Source organism: Mustela nivalis (genome assembly GCF_964662115.1).
Source record: "Mustela nivalis genome assembly, chromosome: 18".
Classification (NCBI taxonomy): Eukaryota; Metazoa; Chordata; class Mammalia; order Carnivora; family Mustelidae; genus Mustela; species Mustela nivalis.
In genome coordinates this window covers 48,911,921-48,929,185 of record NC_139037.1, presented here as the reverse complement: position 1 = coordinate 48,929,185, position 17,265 = coordinate 48,911,921, and the positions used below count along the sequence as shown (strand labels likewise).

Sequence of the window (17,265 nt, the reverse complement as noted above, 5' to 3'; positions counted from 1 at the left end):
CGCCCTTTTTCCGTATCCCTTCTCCTGACCAACCTCGTCTCTGTCCTCCCTCCCTTTTCGGTTCCCGAAGCCGGAAGGAGCCGAAGCGCCGACGGAAAAAACCGAAGCTGTCTCCCGTGAGTGAGGCCTTCCCGAAGCGGTGGCGGAAGGAGCCGAAGTTCACCGGCTGGGGAGGAGTGAGTGCAGTGTCCGGAGAGAGCCGAAGCTTGGCATCGGGTTTAATCCTCGGGTCCGAGAGCCAGCGCTGGAAACCTTCAGAAAGCGCAGAAGTACGGGACGTTTAGGATTGTCGGAAGTAGCCGATTGCTTGGATAGGGCCGGCAGCGAAGAGCGGGTCGAATCTGCGGGAGCAGCGAGAGACGAGACGGGGACGGTTTGAATTGTCGGAAGAAGCCGAACCCTTGGAGGGGGGGGCGCTGGGCGCAGAGGAACGCGCGGACCTACGGAAACGCCCGAACGTTGAAGAGCTAGTTTCCGAAAAGTTACGATAGCCTGGGAAGCCGGTGAAATCCTCGCTTCGGGTGTTTTCGGAAGCTGCCGAAGCCGCCGCTCGCGATTTCTTCTACGGCCCGGAAATAGCCGACGCTATTTGGAGCCAGGCTCTGGGGAGGAGGGGCGGTTCGCGGGCGGGAGGGCGGGGAGAGGGGCGGAGCCGGGGCGGGGCGGGGCGGGCGTCCCGGGCTTGATTAGGTAGGAGGCGGCGGAACGCCGGCGGCGGCCGGAAGTAGCCGAAGCGAGCGGCGGAAGTAGCCGAAGCGGCCGGAGCGGGCGGGCGGCAAGGCGAGGCCAGAGCTGCACAGGCCCTTACGCGGCCGCCTCAGCATGTCGGACTTCGACGAGTTCGAGCGGCAGCTCAACGAGAATAAGCAAGGTAAGGGCGCCGGGGGCGTGGGGCGGCGGGCGGCGTGGCTCCTGGCCTCTCCGTGTCCCGCGCCATTTTACTCCTCTCTTTCCCCCTCCTTTCAGGGCCGCGCGGCGCCCCCCCCCACCGCTCCGCTGCGCGCGCCTCGCTCACGTGACTACCCGGCGTGCCGCCGCGCGCGGGAGGGGAGGGGAAGGGAGGGGAGGGGGCGGCGGGCGCGGGTCCCGGACGCATGCGCGGCGCGCTCCGGTCTGCGCCCCACGTGGTCCGCGGCGGAGGCGGCGTGGACCCGCGGGCTGGCTGGGTGTTTCCTCGCGTACTCGCCACCCTCTTTTCTTTTTTTCCTTTTTAAAATACTCTGAAAAGAGGGTTTCTGTGTATCGATCCCGTGGTGTTTCCTTTCTTTCCCGCTGCCCCGGCACTTCCGCTTCCGGCCGGGCCCGCGGCCCGGGTCTCCACGCCCCCTTTGTCCCAAAATGGCGGTTGAGAGCCCCCTTCACGTGGGCTCGGGTCTGCCCCCCCCCCCCCGGCTCCGAGGCGGCGGGCTGCGGCGGTGTCCCTCGTGGGAGAGGACCCGCGTGCGTCCTTGGGGCGCGGGAGTGGGGCCGTCCCGGCGCCCGCGGCGTGGAGTGTTGGCTGCTCGTTTGGCCCCCATGGTGGGGCGCGTGGACGCGGTCCTTGCCGTGTTGTGCCGCGCCGTGTGGGACGAGGGGCGTGGGGATTGCGGGGTGTCAGCACCAGGGCAGGAGGTGCACGCTGCTGCGGTCCGTGTGCGGGTACGGGCGGCCAGGAAGAGGCCCTGCTCTGGAGCGTCCGTGCGCTGGCCGCCGTGCTTCCCGAGACCCCGTGTGGGTGTCGCGGCCCTGCGTTTGCGGCATCGAGGAGGGCCATAGTGCTAGTGATCTGGGCGCGCGCCCCGCGCTGGGCTGTTTGCTGAGCCCGTGGCTGTCTTAGGAGTGCGCCCTCGAGAGAGCGCGCGAGGCGGAGCCGATGTGTTTGCTCTGCAGGCTCGGGGTTCAGCACTTCCTTGGACCTCAGCTGGTCCGGGGCAGAGCCCGGGTCACGCGGGGAACACGGAGAGGCGCGCGTGCCGTGGTGTTCGGTATACGCTAAGGGCTTGATAAGCGGCGTGGTTTTTTTGAAACTGTCCTTTGTGCGCTGTCGCATTCCAAAGCGGAGAGGCCCGTCTTCGTGGAGGTGGCGCCGGCGCCGAGAGGTGCTTTGCAAATGTCGTCGGGCCGCATCCTCACCGCGTGGGCCCACGGGACCTTTGTTTCAAGGAGGTTTGGCTGTGTTTGCGTGATTTCCTATCGTCAGGAGGCAGAAAGGCTGCAGTCCTCCCTGCATCTGGCCGGTGGGAGGCCGGGCTGCCGGCCGGTACTGCTGGAGACCTTTCTTTCCCACTCCTGGCTTCTCTGCGGCACTGGGGGGCCAGCCCTGAGCCCCAGCCTGAGTGCGGTTGGTGGAGCTGTGTTGTGTGGGGAGGCGGGAAGCTCTGTGCACGTGTCGCTCTGCCTGCCGATCCTCCCCTCTGGGGGCCAGCCTCTAGCTTCAGCCCATGCCTGGGGCACGTGTGTCTCCGGAGAGTGAATTTCCTCGTCTAGTGGCAGGCATCCAGCGGGCATCTCTGCTTCCTCTGCCGTCCCTCTGGCTGTGTGTCCATCTCAGACCCTCGCCTCAGGGAGAGTTCTTGGGGGCTCAGAGCCTGCTCATTTACCAGTGTGGAGCCAGAGGCCGGCAGCTCCAGGCCGCAGCTGCTGCATGTCTGGTGCCATGCTGGTTGGTCTGTTCCTGCTGCACCCCAACCGTGGTTAGGATCAGTTCAGCTTTCGTTTTCCTAACTTGGTAGGGATACTAGCATCATTACTGGCAGCTTTAGGCAGACCCTTGAGGGTTTTGCGTATCCTGAGTTAAGGAGTGTGTCCAGGTGCCTAACCATACTTGATAACGTTTCAGGGTGCACTTTCCGGGCACACTGTCGTGTTGGCCCCGGTCTCTTTATGTTATTTGGGTTGAAATGTTTTTTCTGCACAGGAAGGGCTGAGGGCAAGTGGGGCTACTCAGTATAGATGGGTTTTAGGATCATTCTTTTGTCTGCTGCTCTGGTTTTTCTTTTTCTGAGGTGCTTGTTTATCTTGAGTTTTAGTGGTTCTGGAATTGAGCTTTATTTATAGAAAGTTCACACAGGAAGTCTCAGGAAAAATAGATGATGAGGTAGTAACAAGGGGTAAAGGCCACCACCTTGTCCTTACTGCATCTCACTGCTTTTGTCCATGGACGCGTGGTAGTGGAGGAGTTGGGGTGACTTCGAACCAAAGAATAAGGAAATGCACTGGGACTGGGTTGGTCCGCACCTCCTTCCTGGGGTGAGAGGTCTTTGAGCGGAGGCTTCTGTGTTTTTATGGGCCTGGCTGTGCTCCATTCTGAGTTGCCACCCCAAGGCCATTGAGGGGGTTGAGGGAGCCAACTGGGGCCTGGACCCCAGTCCCTGGCTTTGGGGGAGGGTGGGCAGGATGGGGTGGTTTGGGATACCAGCCTGTGAGGGCGGGGGCTAGGGCACGCTCCTCCCCCAGATCCTGAGGCGGGGCCAGGTACCTCCTCTGTAGCCCAGGATCAGAAAGGGGCACGTCCCTAGAGGAGGGCATCCTGCATTCTTCACCTGGTTGGGAAGGGACCGTCAGGTGTTCTGGCTTCTGGGGATGTCAGATCCTGCCTGGCAGCTGACCCCGGGGCCTGATGGTGGGGCTGTGGGTGCCAGCTGGTTGAGGAGGTCTTTCCTGAGGGGTCGCCAGTTTCCTTCATTCAGGAAAACATCATTGGGTCTCTTGATTCCCCAGCCTCTAGCCCTGCCCCTCTCAGGGACGACCCTGGGGTCAGGCCCCTCAGCCCTCGAGGGGGACCAGGAGCCAGCCTCCTCTGTCTTCTCTGGCTCCCCAGCTCCTCCTGAGCAGCCTCAGGTATCTTACACCCCGGGGGCGTTTCCAGGCCCTGTCCCCTCAGGTAACCAGCTCCCGTGCCCTTGGTCCCCCAGGGTCCCTGGACTGGCTTGTGGACCCAGGAAGCCTGTTGTCTGCCTTCCTCCACTGAGTCCCTTCCCCTTGGGGGTGGCCTCCCTGGGGCTCGGGGCTTAGCCACCAGTGAGTGGGTGGGCTGGGCCGTGTCCTCCCTCAGCTCATTCTCCTCCCCCTCCCCCTGGCCCAGAGCGGGACAAGGAGAACCGGCACCGGAAGCGTAGCCACAGCCGCTCTCGGAGCCGGGACCGCAAGCGCCGGAGCCGGAGTCGGGACCGGCGCAACCGGGACCAGCGGAGCGCCTCCCGGGACAGGCGGCGACGAAGGTACCAGGGCTTGGGGACTCCTGGCTGGGCACAGGTGGGGTGGGCTGGCCTGGGAATGGGGTGTCGGTGCGCTCAAACCTTGTGTGCCTGGGATTCTGGCTTTTCTCTGTACCTGAGGGAGGGGTCTGTTCCTTGCCCGAGTTCTAGGATTTTTTTTTCCTGTTTCTGGAGTTTCCTTCAGTTTCTGGTGTGATGGTGAGGACAGTAGCTTCTTTATCTTGGAGTTGAGTGTGGAGTCAGGGCACTTGATTCTTTCTTCCTTTGTGACCCTGTCCCAGTCTCTGTCACTCAGGGCTGGTTTCTTTTTCCCACTGTCTGTCTGGTTCTGTGTGGGATCGTCTGCTGGGTCCTGAGCTTTGCCTCCTGGGAAGAGGTGGTTCTTGAAGTGCGGCAGCATCTCTGACCCCTGCCTGTTCTCTGCTCTTCTAACGCTTCTTCCTCGTAGACTGCTCTCTGTGTTTTCTGTCCCTTTAGGCGAGGAAGGGTGGGATAGGTGGAAGTTCTCCTGCCTCCTTCCACCTCAGTTTCTCCAAGTAGAAAGTGGTCCATGTGGCCTTTTTGCCCTTCCTCAGTCCCTCTTTCCTGGGGTGGGGGAGTTTGGGGGGCATGGCAGGGCCAAGGGGGCCTGCTGGCCCCAGCCCTGGGGCTCTGAGCCCTTGGGGAGGTGTGGCGTGTGGGGAAGACGAGGGTCCCCAGTCACCCTTCCCCATACCTTTCCCTCCCACCCCCCAGCAAACCTTTGACCAGAGGCGCTAAAGAGGAGCACGGTGGATTGATGTGAGCTTCTCTTCCTGCCCCTTCCACCCCGATGTCCACTCCCTTTGTCCCCTCTCCTGCCCCCGTGCACCCTTCCCTGTCCTCAGCCAGCCCCAGCCCAAGTACTGGGGACGAGATTCCACTGGCCTTGAAACCAGCACCCTCCCCCAGGCCTGGGTGCGGCCCTGACCCAGATCCTCTCCCTCCTGGAGAGCGCTGCACTCCTGGTGGGGAGCTGAGGGGAGCCTGGGGTGCTCGCAGGCCCACCTTTGGTCAGACTGAGGTTGTCCTGCCCCGCTCTCCCCTCCCCCCTTCCCAGTCGCTCCCCCCGCCATGAGAAGAAGAAGAAGGTCCGTAAATACTGGGATGTCCCGCCACCTGGCTTTGAGCACATCACTCCCATGCAGTACAAGGCCATGCAAGGTACCACATCTCAGTAGGTGATGGGCTGAGTGTGCTGGGTGCCTGAGGGGCAGACTCTGATCTGGTGGTGGGGGCCGGGCGGGGGGCCAGGGTAAGTTTTGTGTCCTGGGCCTCCTGGTTTCTGCCTTTTAGACCACCACAGAGGAGATATTGGGAGACTCCCTTGGCGGAGTGGGGTTGAGCCTCCCATCGGGCTGGTCCTCGGGGTCCTGTGGCTCTCGGGGTGTACATTGGGTGGTCCCGAAACCGGGTCAGGGGTGTAGAGGATAATCCTGTTCTACCTTTCTTGAAGCTGCGGGTCAGATTCCAGCCACTGCCCTTCTCCCCACCATGACCCCTGATGGCCTGGCTGTGACCCCGACGCCCGTGCCCGTGGTCGGGAGCCAGATGACCAGACAGGCCCGGCGCCTCTACGTGGGCAACATCCCCTTTGGCATCACTGAGGTACTGCCCGTCCCCTGCCTTTTCCCTGCCCCTACCCTCTCCCCCATCCTCCCCCCCATTCCTCCCTTTCCCTCCCTTCCCTCCCTCAACCTGCACGGGTCAGACTCTGCTCCTGCAAGGCCCCCCGGCCCCCTCCCAGACGGACCGATGGAGTTGAGCCAGCCAGGGGCCGGGCTGGGGGTGGCCCTCTCCCTCCCTCCCTCTTCCCCTCTCCCGTCTCCCCTTTCCCAACCTCCTCCAACAACCCAGGGATCAAGCACACACATAACGAACCTACGAAAATCCATGAATCCGTATCGAGAGAGACAGAGAGGGAGACTCGCACGCGCGCGCAGGCTGACACACAGACATACACACACACAGACGCACGCTCCCCTCAGATTTCTCTGACACACTTCTGGTTTTCTGCCGCCTGTTCCCCGTCCTTTCCCTACGTCCCTCCCGTGGTCGCTGCTCTTTTGTTTTTGATGGCCCTGACCTCCCCAACCTTCCCCACCTCTCCTCTCCCCTCCCCTCTCCCCAACCCCTTCCCGTGGCACCCCGAGAATCCCGAGATCAAAGAGTTGTTTCCATTTCTCTTTAAAGTGAAATATTGTGGGGCTGAGATCCCTCGTAGCAACAAAAAGTTTGCTACCGTCGTCGAAGGCAAGTAAGGTCCATTCTGACTTTCTCAACCTGCACTTTGCTACGTTTGATAAAGCAGCCCCCGGACTCCAGGGCCAGATCCCGCCACATCACTCTTTTCTCCTCCCCTCCCGCCCACCCTGCCTCACCCCACCTTCCTTCCCTCCACCCTCCCTGTCCGTTTGCTCCTCTTTCTCTCTGACTTGGTGTTCTGTGTTTCTGCCTGCTCTTTCTTTGCTGCTTTCTTACCACTTTCCTCTTATTGCCATTGGATGCTTTTTCTCTCTCATTCAATCTACTCGTTTTCTATTTGATCCTTTTTTTTTTTTCCTGTTGTCCCTGTTTCCATGTGTTTTTCTTGAACGACGTCTCTTCTTTGGGGCCCCTGTGGCCCTCCCCACAATTCTGGCCCCTGGCTGTCTTTCGCTACTGCCTCCTTCCTTCCCTATTTTCTCTCATTTTTCCTGCCTTTGTTCCTACTATTGATCTCTTTGCCCCCATCCCTATTCCACTGTTCCCTCCCTTCTTCCACCCTTCCCTGGCCCCTCCCTTCCCCTCACCCCCAAACCCCTCTGTGTCTCCCTCTCTCACCCTCCCCTCCTCTCTCCACCTCCCTCCCCCCGCCCCCCCCTGTCTCCTATTCCCTCTGCAGGAGGCCATGATGGACTTCTTCAATGCCCAGATGCGCCTTGGGGGGCTGACCCAGGCCCCTGGCAACCCCGTCTTGGCTGTGCAGATTAACCAAGACAAGAACTTTGCCTTCTTGGAGGTGAGCCGGGTGCATGGTGGGGTCAGGAAAGTGTGTGTTCCTCCCGGCAGCACCACCTCTCCAGCAGCCCCTATCTCCTCGGGCTGTTGTCCACTGGGCTCCCTGACCCTCACCACCTGCTACTCTTTCAGTTCCGCTCAGTGGATGAGACCACCCAGGCTATGGCGTTTGACGGCATCATCTTCCAGGGCCAGTCGCTGAAGATCCGCAGGCCTCACGACTACCAGCCCCTGCCTGGCATGTCAGAGAATCCCTCTGTCTATGTGCCTGGTGAGTTGGGGCTTTATCCTTCCCTTCTGTCTCTGGCCCAGCTGGAGATAACTTGGGAAATGGTGTGAGTGCTTCTCATCCATTTCCCCAAACCTCTGGAGCTGGGCATTCTCGCTTGGGGTTGCACAGTGGCTGGGGGACATGTTGAGGGAGGTGAAGGGTTTGTAGCCTGACTGTCATTCTCGTTCTGGGACTTTGGCAGTCAGCGTGAGTACAAGCTGTCAGGCTCCCAGTGTGGGGACGGCAGGTGGATAGTTGTTTATTTTTCTGGTCTTGGGGTTTCTCTTAACTTGAGCTTTGGGCCGTTTCTCATAGCCGTGTCGAGTAGTATTCTGGGTCAGCGGAGAGCATAGCAGACCTGGGCTTGGAGAGTTTTTCTTGCAAAGGGTCAGACAGTAGATACCTTTGGTTTTGTGGGTCATGCCATCTGGGTCCCAGTTGTCCTGTTGGGATGTGGCAGCCCACACGCAGCCTTCTGATCCGAGTGAATGGGGACGGCCTTGTCCTTTACGGGTACTGGCTTTCCCAATTCCTGTCTCATTACATGTCGTATAGTAGCCCTTAGAAAACCTTGCAGGCTGTGCAAAAATGGCCTGCCTGCCTGGCTAAACCTGCAGGCTAGTCACTGTCCCTTGTGGTGAGGTGGGTGTGGCCATGCTGGGGTGCAGGGACCAAAGTGGGCTTGGAGGAGCCTGTGCTGTAGTGGAGCTGGGGGGGTCCTGGGGTTCAGGCCCTTGGAATTCTTTCGGGAGAGGTGGGTGAGCACCAGTGCTCTGGGCTTGGTGGGGAGGAAGTAGTGGTACATGGGATTCAGCGGGCTGAGGCTTCGGCCTGAAGGACACCTTTTAGAAACCAAGCCCACTTCTGGCAAAGCAGGGGATGTGGAGGCACAGAGAGTTGGCACATCAGGACTGGGTGCTGGTTCGCTGGCTCATTGCTGGTGTCTTCTGCCGTAATCACTTGGTAGGTTCCGTGGAATTCCAGGGTTCCACGTGACTGCAGTGTCCTATGCACTGACGTGCTTTAAGCACATGGCGTGGTGACATTCTGTGGGTTGGCATCTGTGGGACCTTGTCCCAGATGAAGCCATGGAACCTTCTTTTGTGCAGAGTAAACTTTTTAGAGATTTTCTTTTAGAGTGGGGGGGGGGGCAGAAAACCTGGAGCAGGCCGTGCTCTGAGTGCAGAGCCTGTTGTCGGCTCAGTCCCACGACGGCTAGCTCGTGACCTGAGCTGAAAGCAAGAGTCAAGCAGCCAGCTGACGAGGCTCCCCAGGCGCCCCTTTGCTCAGGGAATTTAGTGCGTTCCAGTCACGGTGGATCGTGTAAGGAGCCTGTCCGCTCGCTGAACTTACTGTCAGGTGCTTTCCCGAGTGGACTCTGTGCCTTACTTTATTTTTGTGACAGCCTGTAGTACAAGGTCAGTGAGCGACAGCTGGGGGGCCAGATGCAGCTTACTGCCTTCTTTTTCTGAATAGGCTCCACGTCCAGCCTGGGGCTCGAACTCCCGAACCCGAGCATGAGGCACATGGTCCAGTGACTGAACCAGGCACCCCATGCCTTGTTCTGAAGTAAAGATTAGTTAGTAGAGCCCAGCCCGTTGCCTGTCTCTGGCCTGTTTCAGGGGCAGTGGTGGTCAGTTTGAGGGACAGAGACCCTGTGGGCCAAAACAAAAAGTTCACCGCTCAGCACTTTAGTGATCAGTGTGCTGGCCACCGTGTGGACACCAGGTTCCCATTTTACTCGGGAGGAAAGCATGGCAAGGCCACCATTAGACCCGGGGACAGTCGCTTGGGATGGTCTTCACAGTCATGGGCCCCTTTCTAGAGGGGCTGTTGGTGTGATGAAGCTGCTGAAAGATTACTTACTGTTCTTGCTTTGGGATTTGAACGCCCAGAGAGCCCGAGGGTCTACAGTCCCAGTGCCCCAGGCGGGCATGCTCAGTTCTGGGAGCGTGGCCGGAAATGGCAGTAGGTGGGATCTGGTCTTTAGGTTAATAAGCGTTTTCTGGTTGGTGTTTCTGTATAGTAAAGTTTGTGTTCTGATCTCTAATTTTCACTTATAAAAACAGTTTTGTTATATAAAGAGCTTAACGGGGAAAAACCATGTGATGAAATTCAGCTGACATTCTTGGTTGGGAGAGGAACAAATCAGGAACCCGGAAGGCGACTTCTTGACTTGATGGAAGCATGTCGAACTAAGACTAAGCTCGTATCCACTGGAGTCGTGAAACCTTAAACATTCGTTCCCACCGAAGACAGGCCTAGTTATTCGGGAGTGACAGTGGGATCCTGGTCCTCCTCTTAAGACCAGAGGGAAACCTCGATGGGGAGAACAGGGAGTGCGGGAGGTGCTTTGGAGGCAGGAAAGCCGAATAGCCATTCAGGGTGTGAATTCAGCTCAGCCCTGACCACCCGCCCCTGCCAAGCCAGGCTTCCTGCTCAGTGCAGGGCCAAGTCCCACTCTCTCAGTGGAGGTCTCGGCCAGGTCCAGTGGTGTGTGCACGGTAGGAGGAAGTGACATTCCAGGTACAAGAGATTGCTCAGCTGGTGTGCGCTGGGTGGCCCTCCAGAGAGAGGATGATAGGTGTGTGCCGGGTGGCTCTCCGGAGACCGTAGGTTTGAGGTCAGCGAGGATCCCGCCCGTTGTGTTGGGAGAGGAGGTTGCCCAGGGGCTTGATGTTTGGGCACCGGGACTGGTTTGTATCCCCCTTTTCTGTTTGTATGACCTTGTGTGTTGTTGTCCTGGCTTTAAAACTGTCTCGCCCTCAGGGTCACTGTGGTCCTCCCTTCTCTCTGGTGCCGGCCTGGCCTCAGGCCCCCGTTTCGGGTGCACACTCCCCGTGGGTGGTTTGCGTTCTCTATCGCAGGCAGGACTGTTCTTGTTGCATGGACGAGAACGGTGAGGCCCAGGGGAGCCTCACTTGGGGCTGCTCCCCAGGTTGGAACCCAGGGAGCCCAACCCTGGCGCCCTCAGCACCATATCCTTCCCTGGGGTGCACGACCAGCGGGTATGAGCCTGCCGAGGTGCATGTGGCACTGCTCCTCCTTTTCTGGCACCACCGGACATGCGCCCCAGCCTTGTCTGCTGGTGCTCAGAGTGATGTGCCTCAGCGCGGCAAGAACTGCCTGTGGAGTCATAGGTCACAGGGGCTCTAGGGATGGCTTTTCCTGCGTGTGTGGATCCTGGGTAGAGCTTCCTTTCTCTGCCTTAGTTTGTGCTGTCTTACCATGGGTGAGGCCCTGGGGGGCACTGAGGCAGTGGATCCAGGGAGTCTGCCTGTAGTGTCTGGCCTGGGGCCTCTGCTCGTCCTGCCTTGGACATATGGGGCCTCCGTGGTCTGCATCCCCACGGCCCCACCCTGACATGGCTCGGCTCTGGTTGTTCAGGTGGCTGGGGTAGTGGTAGGAGAGGAGGGGGCACTTTTCTTCGAGTCCAGTGACTCAGTGTCTGGTGCTTTCTCCCATCCTCCATCTCACCTGTTCCTCCCTACGACAGGAGGAGATGGGGAGGGCGGGCGGTATGGACTGCTGAGGTGAGCGAGGCCATGCTGCCGTTGGAAAGTCTGGGGCTGGTTGGGCTGGGTGGCTGAGGTTTTTCTCTAACACAGAGCCCAGCCAGCCAGCTGGGGCTTGGGTCGCTCACAGCTCATAGGAAGCCTCCAGGAATTGAAGCTGGTGGGACCACAGGGTTGAGCCACCTGGGAGGCACTTGTGTCTGAATCCAAAGTTGAGTGGAGATGGCATGATGGGGGTGGACACATAGTGGTCATTAAAAGCGCTTCGTGGACATGAGCCCCCCGTGATATCCTCGCTGGTCTCTCTAGTCACGGGTCTGTGTGAATCAGGCATGTCTCTGCCCTCCCGGACCTGAAGCCTCAGGCCTTTCTGATTTCACACACAAGAGGACAGAGAAGGTCTTGCTTGTAGTTGCAAAAGGTACAGGACCATAGAGGAAAGGGCCACGAGTCCCACTGGGAGGGCTGATGTAAACATCGGTGGGAGGAAAGGGCTTGGAGTTGGGGTCTGGCTGATTGGGGAGGGGCGGGAAGTTGTCATCCTGACGCCTCAAAGGGAGGAGGGTGCAAGCCCACATGAGCTGCTATAGTTGGCAGGTTTGGGTGTGAGTTTGTGTCTTTGTGGCTGCTGAGCGGGGACTTTTGCTGCTGTGCACGCTGGTCTGTCACAGTGTGGCGGAAAGTTGCTAGTGTGAGTCTTGATCTGGGGGGTTTGCGAGACAATATTTGCTGGGCCTCTGTGGCTAGGGCAGGTGAGTGGATGGTGGAATGCTGGCCTGTTGCTGTCACAGCAGGCATAACGGGCCTATCCCTGTGCGCTCGCCCCGGGGCTCTTGGGGAGAGACCTCGTGCTGGAAACCAAAGCCTGTCTACTCCCCTTTTTCCCCAGGAGTTGTGTCCACGGTGGTCCCCGACTCTGCCCACAAGCTGTTCATCGGGGGCTTACCCAATTACCTGAACGATGACCAGGTAGACCCCTTGCCTCCTCCTGGCTTCTCCCCTCCCAGTCTTTGCCCAAACCAGCCCTCATGGAGTTGCGGCCCCGCCGCAGGTGAAAGAGCTGCTGACCTCATTCGGGCCTCTCAAGGCCTTCAACCTGGTTAAGGACAGTGCTACGGGGCTCTCCAAGGGCTACGCCTTCTGTGAGTACGTGGACATCAACGTTACAGATCAGGTGAGCCCCGGGTCCCTGGCCCTGCTGCCTCCACCCTTGCCTCACCCTGCTCTGCGTCCGCACTGAGGGCTTTCCTCGGGGTGGGAGGGAGGAGGCCAGCCTGCAGCAGGGTCCTGCCGGGGGACTCGGCCCCTTTCCCTCGGTTCCAGCTCTTTCCAGGCTCTCCCCACCAATGCCCAGCTCTGGGCTATTGGGGCTTGGAGGGAGGTGTCAGGCGCCTGGCCCCTGACCCACACCTCTTCACTGCGCCCCCTCGCCCCATCCTCCATACACAGGCCATCGCGGGGCTGAATGGGATGCAGCTGGGGGATAAGAAACTGCTCGTCCAGAGGGCAAGTGTGGGAGCCAAGAATGCCACGCTGGTGAGCCCCCCGGCACGTCATCTTCCATTGGCTAGAGGGACACCTGGGTGTGGGGAGGACTGGGAGGGGCTGGGAGCAGGTCCCTGTAAGTTGTGGCTCTGGCTTCTTGGGCCACACTGACAGTGGACACATGGGCCTTCAGGGGCAGGGTGTGGGGTTTTCTCTGGGTAGGCCTCTGGGGGTGCTGTGTGGCCCTGGCCATGACAGTCCCCCCCCCCCCCCCCGCCTGTTTCCCCACAGAGCACTATCAACCAGACCCCTGTGACCCTGCAAGTGCCGGGCCTCATGAGCTCCCAGGTGCAGATGGGCGGCCACCCAACGGAGGTGCTGTGCCTCATGAACATGGTGCTGCCCGAGGAGCTGCTGGACGACGAGGAGTATGAGGAGATTGTGGAGGACGTGCGGGACGAGTGCAGCAAGTACGGGCTCGTCAAGTCCATTGAGATTCCCCGGCCTGTGGATGGCGTCGAAGTGCCCGGCTGCGGAAAGGTGTGCATGGGTGCCTGCGCCCCGCCCCCTGCCCCTTGTCCACAAGTGTACGATACTGCTACACCCCAGATGGGTGTGGGGCTCCCCAGAGCGTGGCCCTGCAACTGCTGGACTTGGTCGTGCCCCTTACGCAGGTGGTTTGGTTTTGTCTGTGCAATGGGGAGAAAAGTGCTAAAAATAGTCATGATAGCAGCAGACCCACTTATATCTCCTGTTGGCCAGGTGCTCACTAAGCTTATCTTTGTGGCCCCTCTGGACCCTTACAGCATTCAGGCCACAGAGTCAGAGCTCGAATTCTTGTAGTCTGGTTTCCCAGGCCACTGAGTCATGTTGCTTCTGGCACTGTGCCAGGTTGTAAGCACTTCGAACCCTTCTGGGGCAGAGGGTGGGGGTGGGACTTAGGTCATCTAACCACACAGCTAGTGATTCAGGCCTTTAAGCAGGGAAGTCCTGGGGCCTGCCTTGTCAGAGACAGCATGTATGCTACCTCAGGTAGCAGCTGGGAAGGGAGAATTACTCTGATGCTCTTAGACAGGAAGGTAAGGTCAGGAGGTGGCGTTAGTAGGCCCAAATGACACTAGATCATCCCAGCAGGCAGGTAGGGTCTTGAGCAGGGAGTCCAGTGAATGTAGATGCCCTGGGGTAGGAGCCCAGTGTATGTGGGGACAGCGGCAAGGCACGTGTAGTCTAAGCAGAGAGTGGTGGGAGGGGAGGTCTGAGGTTGGGAGCTGGGGCCCAGTACAGCACGTCTTGTCAGCCTCTCTGGGTCCTAGAAAAATGTTGGGTGTTCCTGGAGTGAGAAGGAAGCCTTTGGGAAGTGTGGAGTGTGGTGGTTGCCTGACATGAAGAGAGGTCCCGTAACCAGGTAAATGCGGTCAGGGATGCTAGGCAGCTGCTTATGCTCCAGCCCCCAGCAGTGGGTTCTGCAGGCGGGAACGCGGAGGGGGCAGAGGTGCTGGAGGTGTGCTCTCTCGAGCTTCTCGAGCTGACAGCTTGTGGTCAGCCAGTTGGAAGATGGTGATCCTGAGAGAAAGTCGCAGCCAGAGGGTGGAGTGAAGTCTGTGGATTTGAGGCCCAGTACCTGTAAACACCCCAATCCTGGTGGTTGACTGGGGTGTGCTGGAGCCAGAGGAATAGGAGTCGAGTAAGCTGCTCTGACTCCCGGCTTCGGGGACTGGGTGGAAATGGCAGGTGAGAAGCAAGGGAGATGAGCAGGTTTGGGGGTGGGGGTCAGTGTTGGGGAACAGTGTTTGCGGGCAGTCTGAGGTCCTGAGACACCTTGGCAGAGATGTATGAAGCAGTGAGCTGGACAGAACTGTGTTGCGGGCCTGAGGTCTGATAGAAACGGAGGCGTCTTCAACACACTGTTCCTGTTCTGGTGTCAGCTGCATGAGCTTGCCCAGGGAGCAGTGGAGTGAGTGTCAGGGGCCAAGGGACAGGATTGGGAGCAGTGTTGGGGGGATGATGGGCAGCATTCCCCCCACTTCTCCTGCCCAGTTCTCATTGGTACGGTGTGGTGGAAGCCCTCATTCCTGGCATGTTAGTTACACTCTGTGCCGTCATGGGTGTTGGGATGGAGCATGGCTCCTGAGGGACTGAGTCAGTATTTGTGGGAAGGATGAATGGGTAGACCTGCCTGGTGTCTGGGATTATCTTTTGTTTTTAGACTTTGTCATTCTTTTCAAATGTACATGAAAGTACAAGTAATGTAGTGACCTAGTACTGTGGGTCACTTCCGTTCTTTCTTTCTTTTTTTTTTTTTTTTTTAAAGATTTTATTTATTTATTTGACAGACAGAGATCACAAGTAGCCAGAGAGGCAGGCAGAGAGAGAGGAGGAAACAGGCTCCCTGCTGAGTGGAGAGCCCGATGCGGGGCTCGATCCCAGGACTCTGAGATCATGACCTGAGCCGAAAGCAGAGGCTTTAACCCACTGAGCCACCCAGGCACCCCGGGTCACTTCCGTTCTGTTATAGTATTTATATATCCTAGTGCCTCATCACCCAGCTTCAATTTAACTGTAGCTTGTCATTCTTTATTTCTGTATTTAGCTTCCCAACTTTTTTTTTTTTTTTAAGATTTTATTTATTTATTTGACAGAAATCACAAGTAGGCAGAGAGGCAGGCAGAGAGAGAGAGGGAAGCAGGCTCCCTGCTGAGCAGAGTGCCCGATGCAGGACTTGATCCCAGGACCCTGAGATCATGACCTGAGCCGAAGGCAGCGGCTTAACCCACTGAGCCACCCAGGCGCCCATAGCTTCCCAACTTTTTTTCCTGAAATAGTTTAAAGCATATTTCCTATATTTTACCTGTAGTAGTCAAGTATATTTCTCTAATGTCTGAGCTACAGATAACTTGGTGCCTGGTAAGTCTTGCTTTGAGGCCTGTGCCATGTACGTTTGGATGTGTAGCCCCATTCCTGGCCTCCTCCCGGTAGATGGTGGCTCCTCTTGCATGGCAGCACTAATACCCCCCTCCTGTGGACAGCCGAAAACATCTCCAGATGTTGCAAAATATTGCTTGGGGACACATTTGTGCTGGTTGAGAACTACTGCTTTAAACTTTCAACAGTTAACTTCTAAATAATCATAATGAAACTACAGTATCATTATTACAGTAACAAAATTATTCTTAGGATTTACTTAAATTTGTGTTCAGATTTCCCTGTCTCACGTGTCTTTATAAAAACTTGGTTTAAGCATCCAAACAAGGGTCCATGCAATTTTATTCAGAATGTTCTTAAAACTTAACAGTTGCACATAATGCTCTGTTTTTTGGCAAGGCATTTTGTTGAAGCATCGGGGCATTTGTCTTAAAGAAGTCCCGTGTTGTGAATTAGGTCGGTATTATCTTCCCCCTAGCTCACTCCCTTGTAAACTGGTGGTTAAAACAAATGAGAAACTTCACAAGGTCATTTTTTTTTTTTAAGATTTTATTTATTTGAGAGAGAGAGAGCATGAGAGGGGAGAAATTCAGAGGGAGAAGTGGACTCCCCATTGAGCTGGTAGCCTGATGAGGGACTCGATCCTGGGACTCCAGGATCATGACCTGAGCCAAAGGGAGTGGCCCAACCAATGGAGCCACCCAGGAGCATCACCCCTCTGCCCCCCGGGTTGTTGTTGTTGTTGTTGTTTTTTTTTTTTTTTTAACTTCTTTATCTGTCTTCTGGGGAGAACACGGCCCTTCGGGAAAGCCCAGCAAGGTGTGTGGCAAAGGGGAGACACTGAACACAGGTGCCCCTCTTTCTTTGGGGAGCTTGCTGCTGTTCCATGTGGCTCTGCTCTGTACACTCTTGTTCTTTGACCCTGGGTTCTGGGGGACATTTGGGTCAATTCTCCTAGACCTGCAGCAAGGCCCTTTCCCTCCCTCCCTCCCCTGCAGATTTCTGGGGAGATGGTGGCTGGTTGCTGTGGCTGAGCTGGTTTATCCTTGGGGGCTGAGACCACCTTGCCTTCACAACCTGTCTTTTATTCTCGCAGATCTTCGTGGAGTTCACCTCTGTGTTTGACTGCCAGAAAGCCATGCAGGGCCTGACCGGGCGCAAGTTCGCCAACAGAGTGGTTGTCACAAAATACTGTGACCCCGACTCTTACCACCGCCGGGACTTCTGGTAGAGGTGGAGGGGGAGGGTGGGGGCAGGGCTGGTTGGGGGCTTCTCCCCCTCCCGCCCCCCCTCTTTTCCCCCTCTGAAGAAGATGGGCAGAGGAGTGACAGCCGAATGACAGCCGGCAGCAACTGGAATGGCAGCAATTGGGGGTGGGGTGGGGTGGGGTGGGGTGGGGGTAGGGGTGGGGAGGGCAATGGGGGAAGTGTGCGCACAGGCCCATACAGACACATGCACCCACAGACAGAGGGAAGGGGTCGGGGTGGGGAGGGGGTGCACAGCAGGGCGGGGTAGGACCCCCACAGCCCCTCCCCAGAACAGCCTCTCTTCTCCCTTCTCCCCAATTCCTCCTTTTCCCCACTGTAGAAACATAGTGTGTTTATATTTTATGGCCAAACTATTTTGAATTTTGTTGTCCGCCCGGTGCCCTGCCTTCTCCCTTTCCAGGACCACAGCTCCCGTCCTCCTGGCCTCTGGTCCCCAAGCCCTCCCTGGTTTCTTACGTAGTTGACTCTCCTCTTTAGTCTCCCTGACCTGCGCCCCAGCCCCGTGGCCCCGTCCCTCTTCTCTCTGTGGCAGTTTCATATTTGCTAAGACGAATTTGCTCATTAAACATTTTGTTGTATTTTACTTTACG

General features: G+C 57.8%; 1 protein-coding gene across 7 annotated transcripts; it reads left to right on the top strand.

Annotated features, from left to right (window-relative positions):
- The first annotated feature begins 685 nt into the window (after window positions 1-685).
- On the top strand, window positions 686-17,263 carry U2AF2 (U2 small nuclear RNA auxiliary factor 2). 7 transcript variants are annotated; one of them, XM_082709652.1, is made up of 13 exons: window positions 692-871; window positions 3,700-3,819; window positions 4,064-4,199; window positions 4,932-4,976; window positions 5,275-5,378; window positions 5,671-5,822; window positions 7,099-7,215; window positions 7,347-7,485; window positions 11,890-11,969; window positions 12,052-12,174; window positions 12,450-12,548; window positions 12,777-13,025; window positions 16,504-17,263. In XM_082709652.1, exons 5-13 carry the CDS (start codon window positions 5,357-5,359, stop codon window positions 16,636-16,638), a joined length of 1,116 nt encoding a protein of 371 aa, XP_082565778.1. In that variant the 5' UTR covers window positions 692-871; window positions 3,700-3,819; window positions 4,064-4,199; window positions 4,932-4,976; window positions 5,275-5,356; the 3' UTR covers window positions 16,639-17,263. The 7 variants fall into 7 exon arrangements, with proteins under 7 accessions (XP_082565775.1, XP_082565774.1, XP_082565777.1 ...); XM_082709653.1 differs by having other exon boundaries at window positions 696-871; window positions 12,450-12,536; XM_082709649.1 differs by lacking the exon at window positions 3,700-3,819 and having other exon boundaries at window positions 686-871; window positions 12,450-12,536.
- The last annotated feature ends 2 nt before the right edge of the window (window positions 17,264-17,265 follow it).

Bases quoted from the DNA above. Each gene is read 5' to 3' on its own strand.
- U2AF2 (XM_082709648.1), top strand. From the start codon at position 823: ATGTCGGACTTCGACGAGTTCGAGCGGCAGCTCAACGAGAATAAGCAA. The intron at 12,549-12,776 runs GCACGTCATCTT...GTTTCCCCACAG, and splicing joins CCACGCTGGTGAGCCCCCCG to AGCACTATCAACCAGACCCC. The intron at 13,026-16,503 runs GTGTGCATGGGT...TTATTCTCGCAG, and splicing joins AAGTGCCCGGCTGCGGAAAG to ATCTTCGTGGAGTTCACCTC.